Source organism: Ascaphus truei, chromosome 18 (assembly GCF_040206685.1).
Source record: "Ascaphus truei isolate aAscTru1 chromosome 18, aAscTru1.hap1, whole genome shotgun sequence".
Taxonomy (NCBI): Eukaryota; Metazoa; Chordata; class Amphibia; order Anura; family Ascaphidae; genus Ascaphus; species Ascaphus truei.
In genome coordinates this window covers 119,278-146,633 of record NC_134500.1, presented here as the reverse complement: position 1 = coordinate 146,633, position 27,356 = coordinate 119,278, and the positions used below count along the sequence as shown (strand labels likewise).

General features: G+C 45.4%; 1 protein-coding gene across 2 annotated transcripts in view; it reads left to right on the top strand.

The window, feature by feature from the left end:
* Positions 1 to 27,356, top strand: part of SEMA4B (semaphorin 4B) — a 161,729-nt gene that overhangs the window by 106,922 nt on the left and 27,451 nt on the right. For both annotated transcript variants that reach the window (XM_075575130.1, XM_075575129.1), the window contains exons 2-4: positions 13,614 to 13,774; positions 13,872 to 13,934; positions 17,937 to 18,035. In XM_075575130.1, the coding sequence (XP_075431245.1) occupies positions 13,631 to 13,774; positions 13,872 to 13,934; positions 17,937 to 18,035 (306 nt within the window). In that variant the 5' untranslated portion in view covers positions 13,614 to 13,630. The remainder of the gene's footprint in view (positions 1 to 13,613; positions 13,775 to 13,871; positions 13,935 to 17,936; positions 18,036 to 27,356) is intronic.

Here is a 27,356-nt window from a genome sequence, read left to right as displayed (position 1 = left end):
AAATGAAGGCCAATACAAAAAACAGGTCGCATAGTGTTTTTTTTTTTTTTTTTTTTAAATCTGTGCTATCGCGCTATACATTTCATAGCGCGATAGCTGATAGAAAGAACTGCGGCCTGTAAGAGCTGCATGGAGACACTGTGTCTCCATGCACAACTCTCACAGGCGATCGTGCATTAAAAATATTGATTTTGATAGTGTACATGAGCAGGGGGTCTCATGAGGTGAACCGCATTGGTTTCAGCCTCGGGGACCCACAACTTCCTGAGATACACGCCCCGTTATGGGGTGCCGGTATCCCCTCTGCTTTTAAAACTCCCGTGTCATGTGATCAGGGTATTTAAACCCTTCAGGGGGATACCGGCACCCCATTGTATCATGAAGTAGGTGGTCCCGGAGGGCCATACATACATACCTACAGTACATAATGCCCAGGACATACTTAAAAACAAGAGAACTCCAATGTATTATTTCCTGGTAAAATATTTGATAAATAATAGTGACAAGCAAGGTGCTTTTTTTATTTTTTTTTTGTCAAATGTTTTCTTTTGTGTCTTTTTGATTTTTAATGATGTTTATTTGGAGTTTTCCTTTTATTGTTTTTTTTTGGGGGGGTCTTAATTTGTAATTCTGGTGTTTATTTGGTAGTTGCTTTATTGATGGTAATTTTGTTGAGTTTACTTGTTTGTTTGGTGATTGTTTTGATTGCATTGGATATTGTTGGCGGTTGTTTATTTAATTTTTTTTAGGTGGACCATTGACTGCTATAGTGTTAAATCATGCCCCTATGTTTTTTTTTTTTTTAAATTTTTTTTTTTTTTTTTTTTTTTTTTTAAAGCTTCATTTATTGCTATAGTGGCAAACCAGGCCCATATTATATGAGCATGATGTACCCACTGTACCAATGAATGGATGGAGGGTGGGGGTAGTTGCCTGGGGATTGTGGTTAGGCCTCTTGGGTGGGTAGTGGGGAGGGTGGGTTAACCCCTTAATTACTGTAGCGGTTACTAACCGCTAATGTGATTTAAGGGGTTAGGGGCCATTAGATTGCAATAAAAAATACATTGTTTCTGGCAACGGAGGACATGGACGGTGATGATGACGCCCTTCATCCTGGCAGGGGTACGTTTTATTTACTTTATGCTTCTGGTTGATGTTTTATTTTAAATGGGCAAATGCACTATTATCCATATCTGGATAATAGTAATTTTGCCCATTACTGTGCGCAAAGTGGGTGCTGAGATTCGCTGCGTGGGGTTTACAGAGGCCCCGTGCACTACCTGAAGGCATTTAAAATTAATGCCGGGGAGCTGCAAGGTCTCCTGTAAACTTCTCCTTACCTTGATTCAGATGGCTCCTGGTGACGTGGCGTCGTGACATCATGACGTCTAAGTCATGGTAAGCAGGGAGGGCTCGAGGAGAGGGGGACAGCCGGTTGGGGGGCACAGGGGAAAAAAGATTGCACTCCCCTACTGTAGTGTGTGTGTGTGTGTGTGTGTGTGTGTGTGTGTGTGTGTGTGTGTGTGTGTGTGTGTGTGAAGGGATGGTCTTTTTATAGCAGTGTATTGCACTTCTTATTTTTTCGACACCGGATTGGTACTGCAGGTTAGTGGGGACCCGCGGGAACCACCCGAAGACCCCCAGACACCCGCGGGGACCACCCGAGGACCCCCAGACACCCGCGGGGACCACCTGGAGACCCCCTCCGGCTTTTTGTTTTAATGCTGTGCAGGAAAAAAATGCTTACTGGGAAAAAATGTGGCGACTTTTTTCCCACTGACTTTTTCCCACTGCCTGTTTTATTGGTGATAAAAAGCCATTATAGCGCGATACTGCACTGTTATCACTGCTTTGTGAAGCGCACAGCGGGCAGTATCGCGCTATAAAGGCATTTAAAACTCACTAAAAACCACTTATTACTGCTTTGTGAATCGGACCCACTGAGTCCTTGTCACAATGAGCTCAGAATCAATATTTTAGTGCTTGAAACAGAAGATGATAGTTAAAAAATAAAAAATAATAATGTTCCCAGCACACAAAAGAAGGAAAATGGGGGAATGGTGAACCAAAAAGTTTAATGAGCAAAACACAAAGTGAGTGAAAAAACCACAATACAGAAAGGGGGAGGGAGGGAAGGGGTGGGATGAACAAACGTAAAAGTATAGGGGAAAAGGGGGACGGCAACGTTTCGGGGTATGAACCCCTTCTTCAGGCCCGTTCCCAAAAGACACAGGGTATCTAATGGTACTTCCCTAGTCCCTATACACGTCTCCCAAAGAAAGCACCAAAAACAAATGGGCAATGAGACATGGATGTATCCTAGTAGGGAATAATGTAACCAGGTAGTTGCCGCCCCCCTTTTCCCCTATACTTTTACGTTTGTTCATCCCACCCCTTCCCTCCCTCCCCCTTTTTGTATTGTGGTTTTTTCACTCACTTTGTGTTTTGCTCATTAAACTTTTTGGTTCACCATTCCCCCATTTTCCTTTTGTGTGCTGGGAACATTATTATTTTTTAGTATTTTGCTTAGGAGGAATCAGGGCCTGCCTTGTTCCACATTGCACCCATTACCCTTTATACATTTTGTGTGCTGTCTATACTTTGTCCTTAAGAAGATGATAGTTATTTTCCCAAGGTTACATGGAGACATAAAACTGGGATTCCCCACAAAGCTGCTCATTCAGCCCTTAAAATACATACAAAAAGAAGTTGCTCTATTTCTGCCTCTTAGAAGAAACGAAATACCCCTATGACTGATCAAGTAAAATCTAGAATTTGGAATGTGTTACAATGGATACATTTTCCAAATGCCCCAAAACATGGGACCCATGGAGAGCTTTTATTAATGACCCTAGCTTTAAATCTGAGCTATTTAGGACATACTTGAAAACGAGAGGTAACTCTCAATGTATTACTTCCCGGTAAAACATTTTTGTAAGAGACATGTGCAGAGGTACCCAATGGAGACAATGTAAAGTGAAACTAAAATGAGGCTTTACTGCGCCTGTCTCTTTAACACAGCAAAAACATTCAAAATAAGCCAAAGAAAAACCTACTCCTTTTTGGATGATATCTACACATGTAGTCTACACGGTACTCTCTAACCGGGTGGTTAGCTAAGCTAATTACCAGCCCAAAATAAATATATAGATAGATACCCAGGATATATATCATATAGCATACAGTGCTCCCACTGCAGCAAGGGATTCTGGGAAATTACATGCAAATGAGCACACAATGTGTCCCCTTTTGCCTGGAATATCCATTCACATGGAGCCCATTTAAGCTGATGCATCGCCGTTCAAACAGCTTTTAAGCACGGCATGGGACTAGCAAAGCAAGTACAAACCACTCTTTGCATGTCATTTCCCAGAATCCCTTGCTGCAGTGGGAGCACTGTATTCTAGGTGATAATGGTTGAAAGGCAGGGTTGCAGACCTGTCTAAGACATGTGAATGTGCTCACAAGTGATATTCTTTATTGTATATATATCTATACTATAATTCTAAGTTGGATTCCGTTTGTTTGTTTCTTTGTATGTCCGAAGCATTGAAATCTCAGAAACGGCACCACGTAGCCCAACTAAACTTTCACTGGACATTCAGCTGCGGATTTGTAGGTCAAGGCAACTATTTCGAGCTTCCAATGTGACTCACCTCCCAAATTATGGACATTCTAAGTTTCCCTCAGCTGTCCAGCAAATCTGTTAGAAGGGGGGCGGGATGTGTGGCTACTAAGGGAGGGGGCGTGTCCTTGCCTGGATCGTGTGTGTGATGAGAGATGTGTGGGGGAGATGTGTCAACGGGGGGCGGGGGAGGGTGGAAGATGTGCTAGTGGGGGGAGATGTGCCACCAGCGGGAGATGTGCCACCAGCGAGGGGAGATGTACGAGGGGGGCGGGAGATCTGCCGGAAGAGAGGGGACAAGCCTTTTTTTGTTTCTATAGCAACTATTTACAAAGGTGCAGATACTGAGGCAATACCTGTTGGTGAACCCCGAGCTGAATCTTCACTGATCGATCACAGGTGAACAGATCGGTCGGCAATTTAGCTAATTACTTATCATTGTGTGGGTTGTATTGATGCACATATAAACGGGGAAAAAACAAACAAAACAAAACCATAGCTTGGTCTGCTGCTTTAAGTATTTCATCTTGCTCACTCACCATTTTGAACAGAATAGCAGTCATACTGTTAAACATATTGACATAATGTTTTTCAGCTGAAGATATGTATCCCACAGATATGGGGTGCAAAAACTGGGGTGTGAGATTTTTGGGGGTGCAGGGGAGCGGTGCTTACAGAGGCCCTGCACTCTTCCCCAAAGCATTTAAATTAAATGCCGAGGGACTGCGCAAGGTCTCTGTAAATTCTCTTACCTTGTCTCTGACGGTGGTGCCAAATGACGCCGCGAGGTCATGTGACACCGGAGACAAGGTAAGAAGGGGGGGGGGGGGAGGGAGAGCAGGAAGGGGGGCATAGGGAAAAAAGTTTGTGTACCCCTGCCCTCCAGTACAGTATGTGCTACGGAGCTGTCCATAAGAAGCCATGAACCTAGTTGGTCACACAGGAGAATAGTGATCGCTTCATGGTAATTGATGAACTGTAAAGCCAACCAAGGGACACACTTTGTCATTTACTGTTTAGTCTTGTATACCTTCCCACTGGGGTTCAATTGATTTGCTGCAAACCCTGTTGGTGGTAAAGACACTTTATTTTACACATGTGGAATATACTGCTTTCTTTAATTATTCATCACATTTTGTTCCTGCTGCGTTTTCCTGCATATTCATACTTGCTCACTATGACTTTATTCCTTTATCAAAACATTTCAGAATAAATTCTCTGCTAGAGTTTAAAAAAAAAAAAAAAAACTTTGTCCGGCTTGGTTTAATTTTTTTCAATTACCAAATTTATTTGGAGAGTAAACGATTACTCTCACTGTTCTTTATCTCCCATCATTATCATATTCAATTTTTTTTTATTTTTATCTTGAGGGTTAGAATATTTTCAGGCACTCAGGGGTTGAAACCATTTGCGGTCAGATGAGACTGCAGAGCTTTTTAAAGAAACACATTTACTGTAGGCTCATCTGGCCGCAAAAGGGTACAGCGTTTATAGTGTAGAGCAGGGGTGTGCAAACTTCTGTTGCTGTGCCCCCCTGCATCCACTCCCCTGGTGCTCGCGCCCCCCCTTCCTTACCTGCCTGTCACAGTCAATGGGGACATGTGACGTCACATGACACGTTGACATGTGATGTCACATGACCCCGCAGCATCATTTGATGCCACGTTGCCATGTCAACACGTCATCTGAAGCCGGCTGAAACTTGGTAAGTTCAGTTGCAGAGGCCTCACGCGATTCCCCCGACATTTAATTTTAAATGCCTTGGGGAAGAGCGCGGGGCCTCTGCGCCCCTCCCCAAGAAAATCCTGCGCCCCCCAGTTTGCGCGCCCATGGTGTAGAGGTTTCTTTATATTTGTGAAGTTTTTCCTACTTGGAGCATACTGTATGATAGAAGGACCAAGCTCCTACATGTTTGGAAGATGAGCAGAGATGTTCTAATGAGCTTGTAGGTCTAAGCCAAAGAAAATGAGCAGAAACGCCAAGAAACATTTTCAGTTTTTTGGTGGTGGGGGAAAAACTAGGTGCAATCATCTTAATTGCATGTGTAGCCCTTTTTCCCCTACCCCAAGTGAAGTTGGGGTGGGTATCCTATCTCCAGCTACTTCTAGGTGGGTTGGGCTGTTGCCTGTTGGTGAACAGGAGGGCTGAGTGCTCCGCGGTGGTGTGGGGAGAGCCGGAACAGGAGGGCTGAGTGCTCCGCGGTGGTGTGAGGAGAGCGGGAACAGGAGGGCTGAGTGCTCCGCGGTGGTGTGGGGAGAGCCGGAACAGGAGGGCTGAGTGCTCCGCGGTGGTGTGAGGAGAGCGGGAACAGGAGGGCTGAGTGCTCCGCGGTGGTGTGGGGAGAGCCGGAACAGGAGGGCTGAGTGCTCCGCGGTGGTGTGAGGAGAGCGGGAACAGGAGGGCTGAGTGCTCCGCGGTGGTGTGGGGAGAGCCAGAACAGGAGGGCCGAGTGCTCCGCGGTGGTGTGGGGAGAGCCAGAACAGGAGGGCTGAGTGCTCCGCGGTGGTGTGGGGAGAGCCAGAACAGGAGGGCTGAGTGCTCCGCGGTGGTGTGGGGAGAGCCGGAACAGGAGGGCTGAGTGCTCCGCGGTGGTGTGGGGAGAGCCGGAACAGGAGGGCTGAGTGCTCCGCGGTGGTGTGGGGAGAGCCGGAACAGGAGGGCTGAGTGCTCCGCGGTGGTGTGGGGAGAGCCGGAACAGGAGGGCTGAGTGCTCCGCGGTGGTGTGGGGAGAGCCAGAACAGGAGGGCTGAGTGCTCCGCGGTGGTGTGGGGAGAGCCGGAACAGGAGGGCTGAGTGCTCTGCGGTGGTGTGGGGAGAGCCGGAACAGGAGGGCTGAGTGCTCCGCGGTGGTGTGGGGAGAGCCGGAACAGGAGGGCCGAGTGCTCCGCGGTGGTGTGGGGAGAGCCAGAACAGGAGGGCTGAGTGCTCCGCGGTGGTGTGGGGAGAGCCGGAACAGGAGGGCTGAGTGCTCTGCGGTGGTGTGGGGAGAGCCGGAACAGGAGGGCTGAGTGCTCCGCGGTGGTGTGGGGAGAGCCGGAACAGGAGGGCTGAGTGCTCCGCGGTGGTGTGGGGAGAGCCGGAACAGGAGGGCTGAGTGCTCTGCGGTGGTGTGGGGAGAGCTGGAACAGGAGGGCTGAGTGCTCCGCGGTGGTGTGAGGAGAGCGGGAACAGGAGGGCTGAGTGCTCCGCGGTGGTGTGGGGAGAGCCGGAACAGGAGGGCTGAGTGCTCCGCGGTGGTGTGAGGAGAGCTGGAACAGGAGGGCTGAGTGCTCCGCGGTGGTGTGGGGAGAGCCAGAACAGGAGGGCTGAGTGCTCCGCGGTGGTGTGGGGAGAGCCGGAACAGGAGGGCTGAGTGCTCTGCGGTGGTGTGGGGAGAGCCGGAACAGGAGGGCTGAGTGCTCCGCGGTGGTGTGGGGAGAGCCGGAACAGGAGGGCTGAGTGCTCCGCGGTGGTCTGGGGAGAGCCGGAACAGGAGGGCTGAGTGCTCCGCGGTGGTGTGGGGAGAGCCGGAACAGGAGGGCTGAGTGCTCTGCGGTGGTGTGGGGAGAGCCGGAACAGGAGGGCTGAGTGCTCCGCGGTGGTGTGGGGAGAGCCGGAACAGGAGGGCTGAGTGCTCCGCGGTGGTGTGGGGAGAGCCGGAACAGGAGGGCCGAGTGCTCCGCGGTGGTGTGGGGAGAGCCAGAACAGGAGGGCTGAGTGCTCTGCGGTGGTGTGGGGAGAGTCGGAACAGGAGGGCTGAGTGCTCCGCGGTGGTGTGGGGAGAGCCGGAACAGGAGGGCTGAGTGCTCCGCGGTGGTGTGGGGAGAGCCGGAACAGGAGGGCTGAGTGCTCCGCGGTGGTGTGGGGAGAGCCGGAACAGGAGGGCTGAGTGCTCCGCGGTGGTGTGGGGAGAGCCGGAACAGGAGGGCTGAGTGCTCCGCGGTGGTGTGGGGAGAGCCGGAACAGGAGGGCTGAGTGCTCCGCGGTGGTGTGGGGAGAGCCGGAACAGGAGGGCTGAGTGCTCCGCGGTGGTGTGGGGAGAGCCAGAACAGGAGGGCTGAGTGCTCCGCGGTGGTGTGGGGAGAGCGGGAACAGGGGGGCAGGTTACCTTATTCCTCAGTGGTGCAGCGCCTCCGGTCAGCACAGGGTCTCTGTAGGGGCAGGGGATGGGCCATGCTGACACCTTGATCTTCCTTTACAGCAGGCAGCAGACAGTAATTACAATGGTGCTGGGTACAACTGGCTTTATTGCAGATAGATGACAGACAGCAAACACACAGATGCATCCCTTTTCTCTCCTTGTCCCCATCTCCTGGTCAGAGCCCTGACTCAGGCCTTTGGCCCCTTTTCAGGCTGGTTACCCCTCCCTCCCATCCCCTGGTGGGATGGAGGAAGAGACTCCTCGCTCCTTCTAGAACTTCTTCATCTCTCCCCTCTCCGAACTCTCTAATTTGGGAGAGTGTCAGAATTTATAACCTGAGATTGGGGGTTGGAACCCTACCCCATATCTGAACAGGTTGAATACTGATTGGTGATCACTGCTTTTAGATGAACCAATCAGTATCCTTCTCTCAGGCTGACACTCTGGTGGTTGCTAGGCCTGTCCTTGGATACCAGAATTGTATCCAAGTCTATAATGCACACACGGAGCCTAAAGAAGGAATTAACCTTTCCACTGCCTGCACCTAACAGGACTTACACTGGAAAGGCCCAGGAAAAAGAAGTAGCGGCCGGGAGGCTAGGCGTTACATGCACAAATCCTATGTATTTAGATGCATTTGTAATGTAAAACTATTTTCTGTTCGCTATTGTAGCAGTAAACTGGTTTGCACGGCAAACTTTCCTCTTAGGCCTGGGACATAGTGCCCCAAACAGTGCTGAGGCGCGCTGAGGCTCAGGGAAAGCACCGCTTTCCCTGGCCTTACACAGCGCGCCATCAGGGGGCGGGCCAGGGACGTCACGGAGCATTGGGCGAACCGCTCACGTGACTGGCCCTGCGCTCCGGCAAGCGGGGAAATTTCAAAACGCCGTCAGACACACGCTTCCCCAAGCGTGCTGCCGCGTGCGCGAGCCCCTGCTAAAGCCGCTCTAATTGCGGCTGTAGGGGCTCAGTGCTGAGCGGGAGCACACCTCAGCGCGCTTCCGCCAGCAAGCGGTACGCATGTCCAAGGCCTAAGCCTACACGTAAAAAAAAACAAAAAAAAGTCCTGTTGTTTGAATTAATGGCAAATTCATTATGGAGTAAGTAGCTTGTAGAAACAACTCTCTACACCTGGAAAAAAGAAAAACCTGGCGCCAAATGTTGAAAATGGTAAGTCCTGTGATCCTCAAAGAATCTGCACGAGTGCTTGACAGGCCGTGAAACGAGAAAAGAGAAAACAAACACAAATCATAGCGTAACACTGCTGGGTAACTCAGTCTACCACTATACAACAATAAGACTCCTAGTGAACAAACTAAAAATAACATTTATTATAAAATGAACTCTGTCATAAAAGACAGCAATGAAGCAGTGGAGGGCAGCTGGTCATCCGGAGATGGTAAAAATCAAAACCCTACTTACGATAAGCAAGGTGATAACAAGCGGTGAATTAACAGTGTCCTCTCGGCGCAGGGGAATGTCCTGGCAGAGTATGCACTCTGCTCCGCCGGTACTCCCGTCCGAAATCCCTTCCGATATGCACAAGGAACGTGCCAGTGGTGGAAGCAGTCTCTCCGGGGTTCACAGACCGACAGCACGTGCGGCTGGTTCCCCTTCTTTCCTTCTCCTATCCTCCTGGCAATAGACGCGCGCCCGCGCTCTTAAAGGGATAAGGGCTGTTGTCTAGATGCCGGTGACTGACAGTAAAAACTGAAAGTACTTGACAAGCTGCTCATAGAAATGCTCAATGCGGTCCTCAGGGTGACACCTGCCACCCACCCTACGCGTTTCGTAGAAATGATTCTACTTCCTCAGAGCCCCTGATGAATCATTTCTACGCACGTGCTGTCGGTCTGTGAACCCCGGAGAGACTGCTTCCACCACTGGCACGTTCCTTGTGCATATCGGAAGGGATTTCGGACGGGAGTACCGGCGGAGCAGAGTGCATACTCTGCCAGGACATTCCCCTGCGCCGAGAGGACACTGTTAATTCACCGCTTGTTATCACCTTGCTTATCGTAAGTAGGGTTTTGATTTTTACCATCTCCGGATGACCAGCTGCCCTCCACTGCTTCATTGCTGTCTTTTATGACAGAGTTCATTTTATAATAAATGTTATTTTTAGTTTGTTCACTAGGAGTCTTATTGTTGTATAGTGGTAGACTGAGTTACCCAGCAGTGTTACGCTATGATTTGTGTTTGTTTTCTCTTTTCTCGTTTCACGGCCTGTCAAGCACTCGTGCAGATTCTTTGAGGATCACAGGACTTACCATTTTGAACATTTGGCGCCAGGTTTTCTTTTTTCCATGTTGTATTCTGTTTGTACTAGACAGTAGGTACCAGGCAGCCTACCTTTATTTAAAGGATATTTATCACTGTTTGTATCACTAAGTAGGTATTTATACTTTAGCGCTATAGTCACAATTCTTTTTCCAACTCCCTACACCTACTTTTTTGCTTTCTTTTTTTTTCTTTCTTTCTGTGATTACAATGAAGAAACACACTTGAATAATGGTCGATTTTTAATAATTCTTTAGGAGTTAATTTTATTCCATCATAATCCACAGGATTATAGGAGCATCAGTTTGTTAGGACAATTATCATGCTTAGCCATTCAGGTTGATCATCTTTCACAGTATTACTGCTCCAAACTATGTACAGCACAGGTGCAAAATACTCAAGATTTTTAAACCCCATTGTTTCCCATTTTGTAGTAGGGATACTTTGAACAGAAACCCTCAATATGTAACTTCTCTCTTAATAATGTGGATTTTTGTATGTATGTCTTTATTTATATAGCGCCATTAATGTACATAGTGCTTCACAGCAGTAATACATGTGACAATCATATAAATAACAAATAATATAAGGAGGAAGTGCTTCAGACATAAAAGTAACAGTTAGGAAAAGAAGTCCCTGCTCCGAAGAGCTTACAATCTATTTTGTTGGTAGGAACAACGTACAGAGATAGTAGGAGGGCGTTCCTTTTAAGCGCGTCTGCAAGGGGCCACGGTTAATGTGGTGTTAATTATCAGCCATGGAGCTACTCATATGCTTCCTTAAGCAGGTGTGTTTTGAGGTGGGTCTTAAATGTGGATAGAGAGGGTGCTAGTCAGATATTGAGTGGAAAGGCATTCCAGAGGTGTGGGGCAGTCAGTGATATGTTTAAGGTGGGAGAGGGCTTGAGATGCAAAGAGGGTAGAGAGAAGAAATCCTTGAGTAGAACGCAAGAGTCGGGATGGTGCATAGTGAGAAATTAGGGCTGAGATGTAAGGAGGAGCAAAAGAGTGTAAAGCTGTAAAAGTGAGTAGGAGAATTGAGTGTGTGATACAGGATTTGATAGGAAGCTAGGAGAGTGATTTCAGCAGGGGAGACGCTGAGACAGATTTCGGAAAGAGTATAGTGATTCTGGCAGCAGCATTTAGGATAGATTGTAGGGGAGACAGGTGAGAGTCAGGAAGGCCAGACAGTATTTTTGTCATGGCTAATAGAGATAACCCTGTGGCATTGAAATGATTAATGAACTGAGACCTAGACTCAATGGTTAGATTAAATTTCAAAGGCCCTTATTCAATATACTGTGAAAGTACTTCCCTGTTCCGGAGAAGAGCAGGGCCGCCATCAAGATGGCATTACCCAGGACAACCATCCCAGGCCTGGTTGTGGAAGGGGGCCTGGCTGGCTGAACCTGTATGTCGGCCATGACTTACTGTGCTTGGCTCCCCCCTCCCTCGCTGCATGGGTCTGGACTGGCTTTGCCATAAACGCCACCACTATGCCCCCCACCCCACTACTCAAATGAAAGGAACTAAAATCTCCAGCACAAGGAATATAGCTTCACTGCATAATTAATAATTGTCTAAGTGATGAGGGGCCTCTTGTTTATCCCAATAAAGAGTTCCACTTGCCTGTACTCCAAATCTGTTTGACGTGGTTAAAATCGCAGTTTACGTAAAAATAAAACTTGTACTTCACACGTTTGTTTTGCCACAGAAAAGGAAAAATTCACATGGAAATAAGCAAATAATGCACAGATTAACTGACTGTAGGGATAAAGAATACTTCTATCTACACTCATTCTTGGGGACAGTGTGGCCCAGTCGTTGCCGATAGGCATTCTGGGATTTGTAGCTTTGCTTTTCTGAATTTGAATATTAGGATTACATATCCTAAAATATTAAGGGATTGGAGTTTAGAGATCTTTCTATAACATTTAAGGTTAAAATATTTTTTGTAGAATAGATTTTCCCCCCTTTACTTAGGGTAACAATAATGATAGCCTGTTCTTGTGTAGCGCTGCTAGTTTTACGTAGCGCTTTAGAGACATTTTGCAGGCACAGGTCCCTGCCCCGTGGAGCTTACAATCTATGTTTTTGGTGCCTGAGGCACAGCGAGATAGTGACTCTTCCAAGGTCACAAGGAGCCGACACCGGGAATTGAACCAGGCTCCCCTGCTTCAAACACGGAGCCACTCCTCCTCCCTATCATTACCTCCTTCCCTACAAAGACACCACTTTGTGTGTTTTGGGGTAATTCTATAAAGTCCAAAGCGGTCGTTTCCAAATACCTATTGACGTGGCATGTGTGTTTTTTTTTTTTTTTGGCTGAAAAAGGCCTGAACTGCCACGTCAGAGTATATGTATAATCATGTTGAGCCCTTGTTGACCCACTGCTGGATGGAGCCTCCTCCATGATCTACTGCAGTTGCAAGCCTCTCTCCTCCACGTTACTTCAACACATTCTGATTTTGTATTCCCATCTTACTTTTGGTTAACGTTTGCTCTTTTGATATCATGGAATCCAGTGAAGAACCATTTTTGTCCAACCATTGTCGATTCTTCTTGTGATATGTCCGGCCCACTGCCATCTTAATTTCTTTACCCAATGATGATGTAACAGACTTTTGTATATATATATATATATATATATATATATATATATATATATATATATATATATATATATATATATATATATATATATGTATATATGTATGTATGTATGTATGTATGTATGTATATATATATATATATATGTATATATATATATATATATATATATATATATATATATATATATATATATATATATATATACAGTGGTTGACAAATAACCAAAAAATCTACTCGCCACCTAGTACCAAACGTGTGCTGCTTGGGCCAATATTTACTCGCCCGGGGGTTAAATCCACTCGCCCGGGGCGAGCAAATGTATAGGTTTGTCGAACACTATATATGTATATGTATATGTCTATGTGTATATATATATATGTATATATATGTATATATATGTATATATATATATATATATATATATATATATATATATATATATATATATATATATATATATATATATATATATATATATATATATATATATATACAAATACAAATATAACTGTATGCTCATCTGCATGTCTTAGGCAGGTCTGCAACCCCGCCTTTCCCCATTATCACCCAGCATACAGCACTTCCACTGCAGCAAGGGATTCTGGGAAATGACATGCAAATGAGCACACAGTGTCACTTTTTGCCTCAATAACCATTTTTAACATGGTTCCCTATAGGCTTAAGCTTGCTGCATGGTCACAGCTTTGAGCACAGCCAGGGTTAAGGTGCATACCCAGAAAACCACCCACAGACAGCTGTTTCGACCTTGATGGGTCTCATCAGTGTGGGGTTGATTTTACTGGGAATGCAAGAGAGGCTATGGGATAGGCTATACCATAATACTGAGTTATGGTATATATATATATATATATATATATATATATATAAATATTTTGTACACACTTTTATACATATGTGTATACATATGGTGTGTGTTATTTTTTCCCCAATGTTTATATCTTTGTTTTGATTCCAGGTTCCACAGAGAGGACCATGAGGTGGTTTGAGGCAGATGGAGTGACCAATTACACCACACTTCTGCTCAGTAATGATGGCAGCACATTGTATGTGGGAGCCAGGGAGGCCATATTCTCACTGAATAGTACAAACCTCATGTCTGGACAATACCAGTCAAAGGTAAGTGCTCCAGAGCTGCCTGCATCAGACCATAACAGGGAACTAACCAGCTCTGCTTTTCCTACCATAATAACCATGCTGTCGTCTTCTCTTCTAGCTCACATGGAAAGCAGATGAGGGTAACAAAAAAGAATGTGTTTTTAAGGGAAAGGATTCCCAGGTAGGTCCTGTTTTGAAATGAGATCAAATGTAAATAATGCGTGATTTTTGAGGTGCTGTTCCCCTGTGGCCGCACTGCTGCTCTGTGTCTGACCCCTGCTGGCGTCCTTCTCCCTTCCTTTTTTTTTTTTTTTTTTTTTTAAGCCTCTGACCAGATTTGTTTTTAGGCTTTCTTATTTAGGTTCGCTCAGAGGTTACTGTTCTCCTGGTTAGGCAAAGCATGGAAATGTAAATTAGAATTTGTTGCTATGAGCTGTTAATATGCTAACCCTAATTAACAATATCTGAATTAGGACAAATGTATACCGTGTGTGTGTGCATATATATGTATAGAACAGAAGGGTGGCTGAGCCCACCAAAAGAAATGCAATAATTTATAAAAAGTTCATTTTATTGGCTGATTAGTCACAAACATCCCATGCTGTATATTATTATTTGTATAGCGCCCACACGATACGCAGCTGTACAATTGTTACAAACATTATAAAACAGGGAATATAATAATACAGATGGGATAAGTGCATCAGTTCTATCTATCATTTGGAGAAAAAAGGCCTTGCCCCAAAGAGCTTACATTCTAATATATATTTATGGGAGTCTTGATGAAATATGGCATTGGATTTGTTGTGTATGCAGCGGCGGATTTGCCTGTCTGCCGCCCTGATTCTCCTTCCTAATCCAGCGTCAAATGACGTCACCAACATGACGTCAGTTGACGGTGCAATGTCACTGTTGCCATGGCAACAAGACGCCATGTGACGTCGTTTGAGATATCAGCTGCGTCATTTGACGCTCCATTTTGAAGCAGAACGGAGGCGACCGGCACAGGTAAGCAAGTGCTTTCCCATATTAATTATTTATAAATAAAGTGTTTTTACCAGGAAGAAATACATTGAGAGTTACCTCTCATTGTCTAGTATGTCCTGGGCACAGAGTTATAATAACAAATACTCTACATGGTTACAAATACATAGGTACAATGAGTGAAATGGGTTATACAGGACATTGTATGCACAGTTAAAGCTGCAGTTCAGGCTCCGGTTTTTTTTCTTCTTTTTTTTTGTAGTTTTTTTTTTTTTGTAGTTTTTTTTTTTTTACTTCAATAGTTTCAGTTGTGCAATCTCTACTTACCTAAAAAACTGCATAGCTGCCGGTCAATTCATTCTCTGTCTATTGATTGGCAAAGTTTGGCGACATCTTTAAGTATGGGGAATGTAAATCGTTGCTATAGGAACAAGCATGCTTTTTAAAATAGAATACAAGAAAATTGGTCTTTCAAAGTTGTTTTTTTTAAAACAGAAAATGCTAAAAGTATTTTTTCTTACTACAGAACTGATTTATTAAAAAAAAAAACACACACATGCAGGATATTGCATGAACTGCAGCTTTAAAGATAATATATATATATATTATAGGCGTATATAACAGTTACAGACCAGATTAAAATGTGAGATCGCTTTAGTTTTGAAAGAACTTAGGCTGGTGGCGGATGTGAGAGACTTTGGTAGACTGTTCCAGTTGTGTGGGGAGCACGGTAAGAGAAGGAGGAGCTGCCAGATACTTTGTCACTATGAACAGTCTTTTGTAGTCAGATCTCAGACAAGTGCTGCATGTGGTAGGGGTGAGGGGCTTGTTCAGATAGGCGGGTAGCTTGCCCAGAAAGTATTTGAAGGCAAGACAGGAAAGGTGAACTTTGCGCCTAGATTCAAATGATGACCAATCTAGTTCTTTGAGAATTTCACAGTTGTGTGTTGTAGTTGCATTGGAGGACAAAGTGGCAAATTGAGTTGGAGGGTATCAAGTTGCCAAAGTGAGTTTGGGGTGCCGTGCCATATACTATGTCCCCATAGTCTATCATTGGCATTGGCATCAGCATCTGCTGTGCGATGCGCTTTCTGACCAGCAGACTTGGGGAGGATTTGTTCCTATAGTGAACCTAGTTTGGCATAGGTTTTGGATGTCAGGGTATCAATGTGCAATCAAAATGTTAAATGGGAGTCAAACCATATGCCCAAATATTTGAAACTAGTGACAGGTGTTAGGGTGGTGTTAGTGTTGGTTCTGATCTGTAGCTCCTTCATTGGAAGCTTTAGAAATTTAGCCTTGGTCCCAAATACCATTGTTACAGTCTTGTCAGTGTTTAAAAACAGTTTGTTTTGGGAAATCCAATGTTCACGTCTCAGTCAGATTGAAGTATGTGTCCAAGGTCGGAGAGGCTATGGCTGTGTGCATATGATTGTGTCATCTGCATACATGTGTATTGAAACTCCCCTAAAAGCTGTAGGAAGATCATTGATGAATACTGAGAAGAGTAGGGGTCCCAGAACAGAGGCTTGCGGGACAACGCAGGTGATAACCAAGGGCTTGGAGTTAGTGCTCGAGAGACACATGTTGGGATCTACTTGATTTAAAAGGAATGAAACCAGTTTAAAGCATGCTTCCCTATTCCAGAGCACTGGTGTTTGTTTTAGTGATGAACGGGTACTACCCGGTACTCGGCGTTACCCGGCCGCTTTTCAGCTACCCGGAAATTACCCGGACCCGGCAGCTGGAAAGTGGACCCCCCTGCCGGGTATCCGGGTAATGTCAGGGTAGTTGAAAAGTATCTCTTACTTACCTGCTGGAAGCCCTCGCGGACATCTGAACAGGAAAGCAGAGGTGCGGGGGCGGTGGGGCAGCATCACAGTCATGTGGAGCGCGCGCGGGAGCTGCCGGACTCCATACTGCACTGTGAGCTGGGACCATGTGACCGGAGCAGGAGAAGAAGCTTTCCTATTGCTACAGGATAAAGTATCTGTCTAAATTTAGCAAAGCTTGAACTTGATGGACGCACGTCTTTTTTTCAAACTCATCCACTATGTAACTTATCTCAGTTCCATTACACACTGGATTTCATTTCAAATTTTTAGGAGGGTAGTTACCGTGGAGTGTTTGGAGTGAAAGCCAAATTGGATTTGGCTACGGAAATTTGTCTTTGTATAGTAATCGCTAAATTGGGAGTGAACACCTTTTCCCATGACTTTTGATAGTGTTGGGAGAAGAGATTGGCCTGTGGTTTGAGACTGTTTGTTTGTTTTTGTCCCCACTTTTGAAGATTAGGACAGCTCTAGCAGTTTTGCAGGTCTTAGGGATATGGCCTGAAGAAAAGATGGAGTTGATTAGGGAAGCACGCAGTTTGGAAATGGCTGGGGCACCAAGTCGTAGGAACTTAGATTGCATTAGGCCTGATTGACCCGAGAGCGCTTTTTTTTGCCGCCCCCAAATTTTGCTGCCTTAGGCTGGGCCTAATGAGAAATCTGTGTGTGTGTGTGTGTGTGTGTGTCTCTGTTGGTATGTGCATGACCTTAACCCTAACCTTTAAAGCTGCAGACTAAGCAATATCCTACATGTGTTTTTTTTTTTTAATTAGTTCTGTACTATGAGAAAATACTTGTAGCATTTTTTTTTTAAAACAACTGACATTTTTAATGTATTATTTAACGAGCCTTTTTTGTATAGCAACCATTTACAATGTCACACTGACTGCAGAACACTCAGCTGCAGCCATTTAGTGAACCCCTGAGCTGAATCTTTGCCGTTCGATCGACAACTTAGCTAATTACTTATTATTATGTGGATTTTATTGATGCACATATTAAAGGGGGGGGGGGGGGGAATGCAGCTTGAACGGCTGCTTTAAAGGTTTACTCTTTAAAATGGTTGAAAAGACAGGGATCGGATACGGTATAGGTTTTAGTGGTGCAGGGGAAAAAGGCAAATAGTCCTGATCTTGATTTTTATGGCTTTTATGCCCTTGATGACAACACCATCTCTTTGTACTGTGTATCTATTCCGAATCATCCTTACTTATATTTAATTTAGCTTATAAACAGCAAAGGATTAGCGCAGCAGGGCGCAGCCACTCAGCACTTGGACAGGGCTGGCTATGCATTGTGTTGACAGCTTTGAGCAGAGTATACCGCTCAGGAGCAAATATAGTAACTGAAACCATTTTTCTTTTCAGAGAGATTGTCAGAACTACATCAAAATCCTCTTGCAGCTGAACAGCACACACCTGTACGCTTGTGGAACATATGCCTTCAGCCCCAACTGCAGCTACATTGTAAGCAGTACAGCTTTCTTTTACCACAGATAGTTTAGCAGAAAGCAAGAAAACCTGCATACCCTGTATGGGCTGTGTTGATGTTAACAACCCTCCCCAGGGCTTAACTTCAGCAAAGTGTCAGGTTATTAGTCGGGATGGGCGTATATATCAGACTGAATAAAATTCACTTGTCCCTTGCCCAGTGAATATCGCATAATTCAGGCAAAGAATAAGTGTAACTTTTATGGCAAAAAAAAATCATACAATTTGTAATGAACCCAAAACATCAGCAGACGGGAAATAGTGAGCGACTAAATTCAGCTGCTGAAAGTACAAAAAAGTGACTGATGACTGAGCACAACAGATAATGATTATATGGTAATATCAACATCCCGGTTATGGACAACCTTTTTTCTCAGTTCTTGATAGTCAGAACTCTCTCTGGCTCATTTATGTGCAATAGAATTGTCTGTAAATGAAATGTGCTGTTTTCAGATCTGGAGACAACCTCCTGCCTCCCCCCCACCCTAATCCTAACACCTCCCCCTATGGTTCATACACTAATAACCAGTGAAATTACCCATTTAAAACTCCCTCTAGGTCAAGCAAATCTAACTGGTTCCACGGGCTAATAGGAAACAGCAATGTGATCAGTTGCACCTTCCTGTTGGACAGCAGTTTAAATACCTTTAAACCCCCCCCCCGCAAAAAAAACCAGGAATTAACACTGGTAGGTTCACCAATTTGTACTCGACAACCAAGGAGCGGTGGTCTTGGCCTTTAGAGACTTCTCCGCTGTATATGTGTGTACAGACAGCATGACAAAAACTTCAATAACATTTGAGTGTGTGTGTGTGTATATACACACACACACTAACTATATGTGTGTGTGTGTGTGTATGTACACACACACACATATATTAGTATGTATATATATATATTGGGTATAGATATAGATAGTGTGTGTCTCTCTCTCTCTCTCTCTCTCTCTCTCTCTCTCTCTCTCTCTCTCTCTCTCTCTCTCTCTCTCTCTCTCTCTCTCTCTCTCTCTCTCTCTCTCATTGGTATGGCGGTTTGCACTCACATTTTTGGCGAAAGCAGATGCTTGTCCCATAGCATAGGTATGTGTGTGCAGTAACCAGAGGGATCCTGATGACAGAAAAAAAAGGGGGGGCGTGGCTTGAGCGGAGGGACCCGCTACTCTCCCCCCCCTCCCTCCACGGCTCGGGCTTCCAAAGAAAAGGAGGCTGCCTCTTTTCCTTCAGCCTGGATGATTTTGACCCTTGCTGCCTTCTGACATAGGCAACGTTAAGGATCTTAATTATTTGGGGATGGAGGGGTCTGTGAATTTCATGGGGGTGAGTGGGTCTGCATGTTGGAAATCTGTGTGGGTATTAAGAGGCAAAACAAGTCCCGTGGCTACAATGCAACATATGTATACAGTACTTAATCTGCAAGAATGTGATGCAGAAAGGATCCGGAGCTGGAGCTGCTGAGGGTAACTTTACACACACACACACACACACACACAGGCAGGCACTCACGCACTCATACACACACACACGCGCGCACACACAGGCAGGCGCGCACACACAGGCAGGCACTCACGCACTCAGACACACACATACACACACAGACAGGCACTCACCTGCTTTCACTCCACACTCCTCCCCGCTCCCCGAAGCCTCTCCTCCTCCCGAAGTCTCCCCTCCTCATTGGCTCACAGCCACACCACGTGACGCGTCAACGCTAGGAAACACCATTCTCTTGTGTCTCCTAGCGGCTGACGCGCCACAGCGTGTAGTGCGCTGTGCCGCCAGGGGGGACCGGGACCGGCTCGCTTGGATTCCCCTGCTGGTGGGGAACTCGCGACATGGCTGCCCGCGCCAACGAGCGCAGCGGGACCGAGGCCTTACCCTGGTCTAAATTCCTACTTACCTCCTCAAAGAAACAAATAAGGTTAGTTTGGCATTATCTATCCATCATAAATCCATGCTGACTATTACTAATAATTTTGTTTTCCATTAGGTATTCCTGAATATTATCCGTATTAAACCTTCAAGTAGTTTCCCCACTATTGAAGTCAGGCTTACAGGTCTGTAATTTCCCGGTTGTGATCTAGCTCCCTTTTTAAATATAGGCACCACATCTGCTTTACGCCAATCTTGTGGTACTGAGCCTGTGGAAATGGAGTCCTTGAATATTAAATATAATGGTTTGGCTATTACTGATCTTAACTCTTTGAGAACTCTTGGATGTATGCCATCGGGGCCAGGTGCCTTATATACTTTAATTTTTTCAAGTCGCTTATGAACTTCTTCCTCAGTTAACTAATTGTACATTTATATGGAGGTTGTGGCTTCCTCCTGCGGCACTACCTTTGAACTTGATTCTTCCCTGGTAAACACAGAGGCAAAGCATTTGTTTAATACCTCAGCTTTTTCCTTATCTCCAATAATCTGCCTACCCATCTCACACTGAAAGGGTCCTATATTTGCTTTTCTCATTTTTTTTGTTATTAAAGGTACTTAAAGAACTTTTTAGGGTTGACCTTACTTTCTATTGCAATCCTTTTTTCATTATCCTTTTTTGCTAATTTGATTGCCCTTTTGCAATTTTTGTTACATTCCTTATAATTCTGATACGATGTCTCCATCCCTTCTGACTTAAAGAATCTAAACGCCTTCCTCTTCTTGTCCATTTCCTCCCCTACCTGTTTATTTAGCCACATTGGTTTTGACTTATTTCTTTTATACTTATTACCCAAGGGTATACACTGATAAGTGTTCTTTTCTAACAATGTTTTAAAGACTGCCTATTTATCTTCTACATTTTTCCCTGCAAAAACATCATCCCAGTGTATTACTTCTAGATTAGACCTCAGTTTATTAAAATCTGCCTTTCTAAAGTTGAAGGTCTTTGTTGAACCCAAGTAATCTGTTTGTTGATCATTTATTTCAAATGAGACCATGTTATGATCACGGTTACTCAAATGTTCCAGGACTTGAATATTTGTTATTACTTCTACATTATTTGATATGACCAAATCCAGAACTGCCCCTCTCCTGGTTGGTTCCTCAATAATTTGTGTCATATAATTGTCTTTAAGCACCCCCAAAAACCTGTTTTCCTTTTGTTGTAATGCTAATCTCATTGCCCCAGTCTATGTCTGGATAATTAAAATTCCCCATTGCCCCATAACCTCTTCATTGAGGTGCAATCCGTCCCTAGAATATAGATGGCACCTCTCAGAAAAGGAGTCCCAGTGCTCTAAAAACCCAAACCCCTCCTTCCAGCACCACTTTCTTAGCCATACATTAACCTCCCTGATCTCTGACTGTCTCCCTGCGGTAGCGCATGGCACTGGTAGTATTTCTGAAAATACTACATTGGAGGTCCTTGCCTTAAGCTTTTGGCCTAGATCCCTGTAATCATTTTTTAGGACCCTCCATCTTTCTCTAACTTTGTCATTGGTGCCAAAGATGCAAAAAACAAGATAAAGTACCAACTGGGGGCCTGGGGAGTAGACTCTAGCCTCTCTAGGTGCAGGGACCTGCTTCAAGAAGGCTTGCCCTGTCCGCTTCTCGCCCAGGATATCAGAGTGCTGATCACACCGCAGCCACTCTGACATGTATCTCCAGCTGGTCACAGTCAAAATCCAAACTCCTTCACAGAATGTCTCTCAGATAATCTCTACGCTCCTTTCCAGAGTGTCTCCCAGATGGTCCTCTGATGGAATCTCTCCTCTAATCAGCAGCACCCCTTGTATAGCCCTCTGTGGCTATCCTTTACATGGGAGGGGGGCTGCTGGCCATCAGAGCATGGATTAGGTTGGTGCCACAAAAGCCAGAGCAGGGGTGTGCTAAGGCACTCAAGACCTCCCACTGGGTAGGGGTCTCAAAGTCCTGAAAAGAATAGAGAGCCCATCCCCAGACCTGATTGTCCACTCTTTCCCACTCGCCAAATGTCTTTAACACCTCCACGCTCCCAGCCTTTGTCTCAATCTATATTTCTCTGCAGGAACCTCAGCTGATTAAATCAGAGTCCCCTCCATAGAAATGTACACATGCAGATCACATTACTAGTCCGCTATCTTAGAAATAAGTACATACAGTCACATAATCCAGGGTTGACTCCCAAATCACATGACAGAACAATGTTGATTCCCTAAACTGGGGATAGAATTTACATGGAATAAAGTACACAGGCTTTGAAATACATTCTTACAGACATGGGTTACATTTACACATTCCCTGTTCTCCCCCAGATGTTAAATTACATTTGGCCGAAGTAAGCCTTGCATAGGTGGCCAAGTTGCATGGATTTAGGGGTTGCTAGCTGGGCTTCATCCCAGTTTTGTGATGCTAGCTACCCCCTACTGACACACACACACACACACACACACACACACACACACACTCTGCCATACATCTGAAAGGATTTGGGTCACTGTCCCTTTAAGAAATTACATGTGTCCCTAACACACACACTACTATACACCTGCCCCTAACAAACACATTGCCATACATCTGTCCCACACACACACTGCCATACACTTCCCCTAAGGTGGCAGGGGGGGGGGGGGCGCAAGTTAAAATCACACACACTGCCATACATCTGCTCCTAGCACACATACTGCCATACACCTGCCCCTAACACACACACACAATGCCATACACCTGCCCCTTAACACACACTGTGACGATCAGGGGTAATCTGGCCTGTAATAAAGGGGGTTATACCTGGCTAGTTACCCCTTATTCGTTTGGGAAGAGAAAGGGTTAATGTATAATGTACTATGCATGTGTATTCCAAAGCACTTTTATTCCCTGTGAATTCAATTCCCAAGTCTAGTTAAGCAGGCAACTGAGGTAAAGTGGTTTGTGATCTATGGGTAAGAACTGTGATGTGATTTGGGAGTCAGCCCTGCAAAGTGTTCAGGGGATTATGTGACTGTATGTACTCATTTCTCAGATAGCAGACTTGTAATGGGATTTGCATGTGAGTTACATTTGTATGGAGGGGCCTCTGATTTAATCAGGTGAGGTTCCTGCAGATAAAGATGCATTGAGGATGAGCTGGGAGCTTTGGGAGTCCCTGACTTCAGAGGGCATCCAGTGGCTTTGTTGCCAAGGTGTCTGGAGATATTCAGGACTATCAAGGTGCAGAGCCATAAGGAGTGGGGATGGGCCAGATAACATTAAGTATCTGCCATAAACCCCATTGACAATGCCTAGCCATTCAGCCCTAGACTTGGTGTTGCCAAGGGGGGGGGGGGGGGTGTGGGGGTGGGCACTCCTGTTTCCTCCCAGAGTTCCTTGCCTGTTTGTTATGGGAATTCAAACCCTATAAAGAGGCAGGGTGCCCCAACCCCAGAGTTGTAGAGTGTTCGCTGTTCGTAGTTTGTGGTTCGTGACTAATCCAGCAAGGGAGAATTATTCTTGGATACTTCCACCCTGTTATTTTACCTATTTGTTATATTCAAGTGTCATTTGTGTTAATGTTGTGTTTGCCTGAAAGGGAATAAATCTTCATTTTATTTTGGCATTTTGGCCTTTTCAATCAGTGCCCAGTATATTCGGCGTGAATTAGGTCTGGTCTACCGTGACACGCACACACGGCCATACACCTGCCCCTAACACACACACACACACACACACACACACACACACACACACACACACACACACACACACACACACACACACACACACACACACACACACACACACACACACACACACATCTGCCCCTAACAAGCACACAGCCACACATCTGCCCCTAACAAGCACACAGCCAAACATCTGCCCCTAACAAGCACACAGCCAAACATCTGCCCCTGACACATACATACACACACACCTGCCGCTAACACACACTCGCTGCCATACACCTGCTCCTAACACACACTACCATCTACCCCTAACACACATACACACACACACACACACACACACACACACTGCCATACACCTGCCCCTAACACACACACTGCAATACGCCTGACCCTAACACACACACTGCAATACGCCTGACCCTAACACACACACTACCATCTGCCCCTAACACACTGCCATACACCTGCCCCAACACACACACACACAATGCCATACACCTGCCCCTAACACACACACAATGCCATACACCTGCCCCTAACGCACACACCATGCCATACACCTGCCCCTAACGCACACACACTGCCATACATGTGCCCCTAGCGTGCACACATACACACACACACTGCCATACATCTGCCCCTAACAAGCACACAACCAAACATCTGCCCCTAACACATACACACACCTGCCCCTAACACACACTCACTGCCAAACACCTGCTCCTAACACACACACACACACACAAACACACTACCATCTGCCCCTAACACACATACTGCCATACACCTATCCCTAACACACACACACACACACACACACACACACACACACACACACACACACACACACACACACACACACACACACACACACACACACACACACACACTACACCTGCCCCTAACACACACACAATGCCATACACCTGCCCCTAACACACACATAATGCCATACACCTGCCCCTAACGCACACACAATGCCATACACCTGCCCCTAACGCACACACACTGCCATACATGTGTCCCTAACACACACACGCTGCCATACATCTGCCCCAGCACCCACACAAACACACACACACACAATATGAAGAAAAAGGAATGCCGGCGCCAACCGTGACAGTGACTAATAAGTTATATTATAATATGAAGTCCAAACCAAATAAATGATAGTCCAATTGATGTCCTTGGATGGTCAGTGGGTAATCAACTGGACTGTGGAAACTCTCCAAGGGGTAGTAGAATATGTGAAAATAAAAGAAAATATATTATGGTGCAGTATATCGGTCAATGCAGATATAAAACCTTAGAACATATAACATTAACAACACAGTACAAACATGACACACTAGACAAACTAACATTAACACAAGCCAGACTATAAATTAATGAAAAGCAATTTATTAGCAACTAATTGTAGGGTTCTACAATCCCCTGGATTGAGGTCTGCATACCTTAGAACCCTACAATTAGTTGCTAATAAATTGCTTTTCATTAATTTATAGTCTGGCTTGTGTTAATGTTAGTTTGTCTAGTGTGTCATGTTTGTACTGTGTTGTTAATGTTATATGTTCTAAGGTTTTATATCTGCATTGACCGATATACTGCACCATAATATATTTTCTTTTATTTTCACATATTCTACTACCCCTTGGAGAGTTTCCACAGTCCGGTTGATTACCCACTGACCATCCAAGGACATCAATTGGACTATCATTTATTTGGTTTGGACTTCATATTATAATATAACTTATTAGTCACTGTCACGGTTGGCGCCGGCATTCCTTTTTCTTCATGTCTTCTCACTGACTGTACTGTCAGTTTTTGTCTGGCTGCCATTAATATATATATTTTTTGATTATATTTCACGTGTGTCCCATCAGGGTTGTTATTTTTAGCGCTGTTTTGCACCGTCTTTCTTTTACACACACACAATATGCCATACACCTGCCCCTAACACACACACTGCCATACATCTTCCCCTAACAAACACACACACCCACACACACTGCCATACATCTGCCCCTAACACACACACTGCCATACGCCTGCCCGTAATACACACACTACCATACGCCTGCCCCTAGCGCGCGCACACACACTGCCATACATCTGCACCTAGCGCGCACGCGCACACACACACACACACACACACACACACACACACACACACTGCCATACATCTGCCCCAACACACACACACTGCCATACATCTGGCTTTAGCACACACACACTGCCATACATCGGCCCCTAGCACACACACAATGCCATACACCTGCCCCTAACACACACACACAATGCCATACACCTGCCCCTAACACATACACTGCCATACATCTGCCCCTAACACACACACTGCCATACGCCTGCCTGTAATACACACACTGCCATACATCTGCCCCTAGCGCGCACACAGCCATACATCTGGCTCTAGCACACTCGCAGCCATATATCTACCCCTAACACACACAGACACACACACACACACACTACCATCTGCCCCTAACACACATACTGCCAGAAACCTGCCCCTAACACACACACACTGCCCCTAACACACACACTGCCATACCTGTGTCCCTAACACACACACACACACACACTGCCATACATCTGCCCCTAGCACCCACACCCACACACTGCCATACATCTGCCCCTAGCACCCACACCCACACACTGCCATACATCTGCCCCTAGCACCCCCACACACACACACACACACACACACTGCCATACACCTGCCCCTAACACACACACACACCTGCCCCTAACACACACACACACACACACACACACACACACACACACACACACACACTACATACACCTGCCCCAAACACACATGCGCGCACACACACACACTGCCATACATCTGCCCCTAGCACCCACACACCCACACACCCACACACTGCCATACATCTGCCCCTAACACACACACACCCACTGCCATACACCTGCCCCTAACACACACACTACATACACCTGCCCCAAACACACATGCGCGCACACACACACTGCCATACACCTGCCCCTAACACACACACACCTGCCCCTAACACACACACAATACATACACCTGCCCCAAACACACATGCGCGCACACACACAGTGCCATAGAACACTGCCATAGATCTGCCCCTAACACACAAGGCTTTATTAGGCAGAATAAAATGAATCTGCCTGTCTCATTACCAGCAATAGAAATGTTTACACACACCCACTGTTCTCCTCTGAAATTATAAATGGACTTGTGTAAGCACTGATGCATTTATACCCAAGGGTACCTGTGCAAATGTGTAAACATTTGCAAATGCATATACAAACGCAGCTTGCTCATCACGTTTAACTGCATTGAAACTAATTAAAACATCAAAAACCAAAGGGTAAAAAGTTAGCACTTCCAGACAGGTCTGTACACAGAAGGAAAGGTATAGTATGTGTACTAGATTTGAGTTAAGATTGTGAGGATGTGATATGTTCGGGTCTGTTTGCTCCACTCCCAGTTTCACAACTACTGTAGATCAAAACCAGTGCAAAAAACAGCACCATATGTATCAAAGGAATCACATTGAAAGTAGTTGGAGTTTCCCTTTGATACATTTGGTGCAGTTTGTGTGACACTGGTTTTGCACAGGTAGACCTGAATAAATAACACCCATTTAAAGTTCTACACCAGTGTCTGTTCACATACTAATTATGAGTTACTGCTTAGATTACAGCTT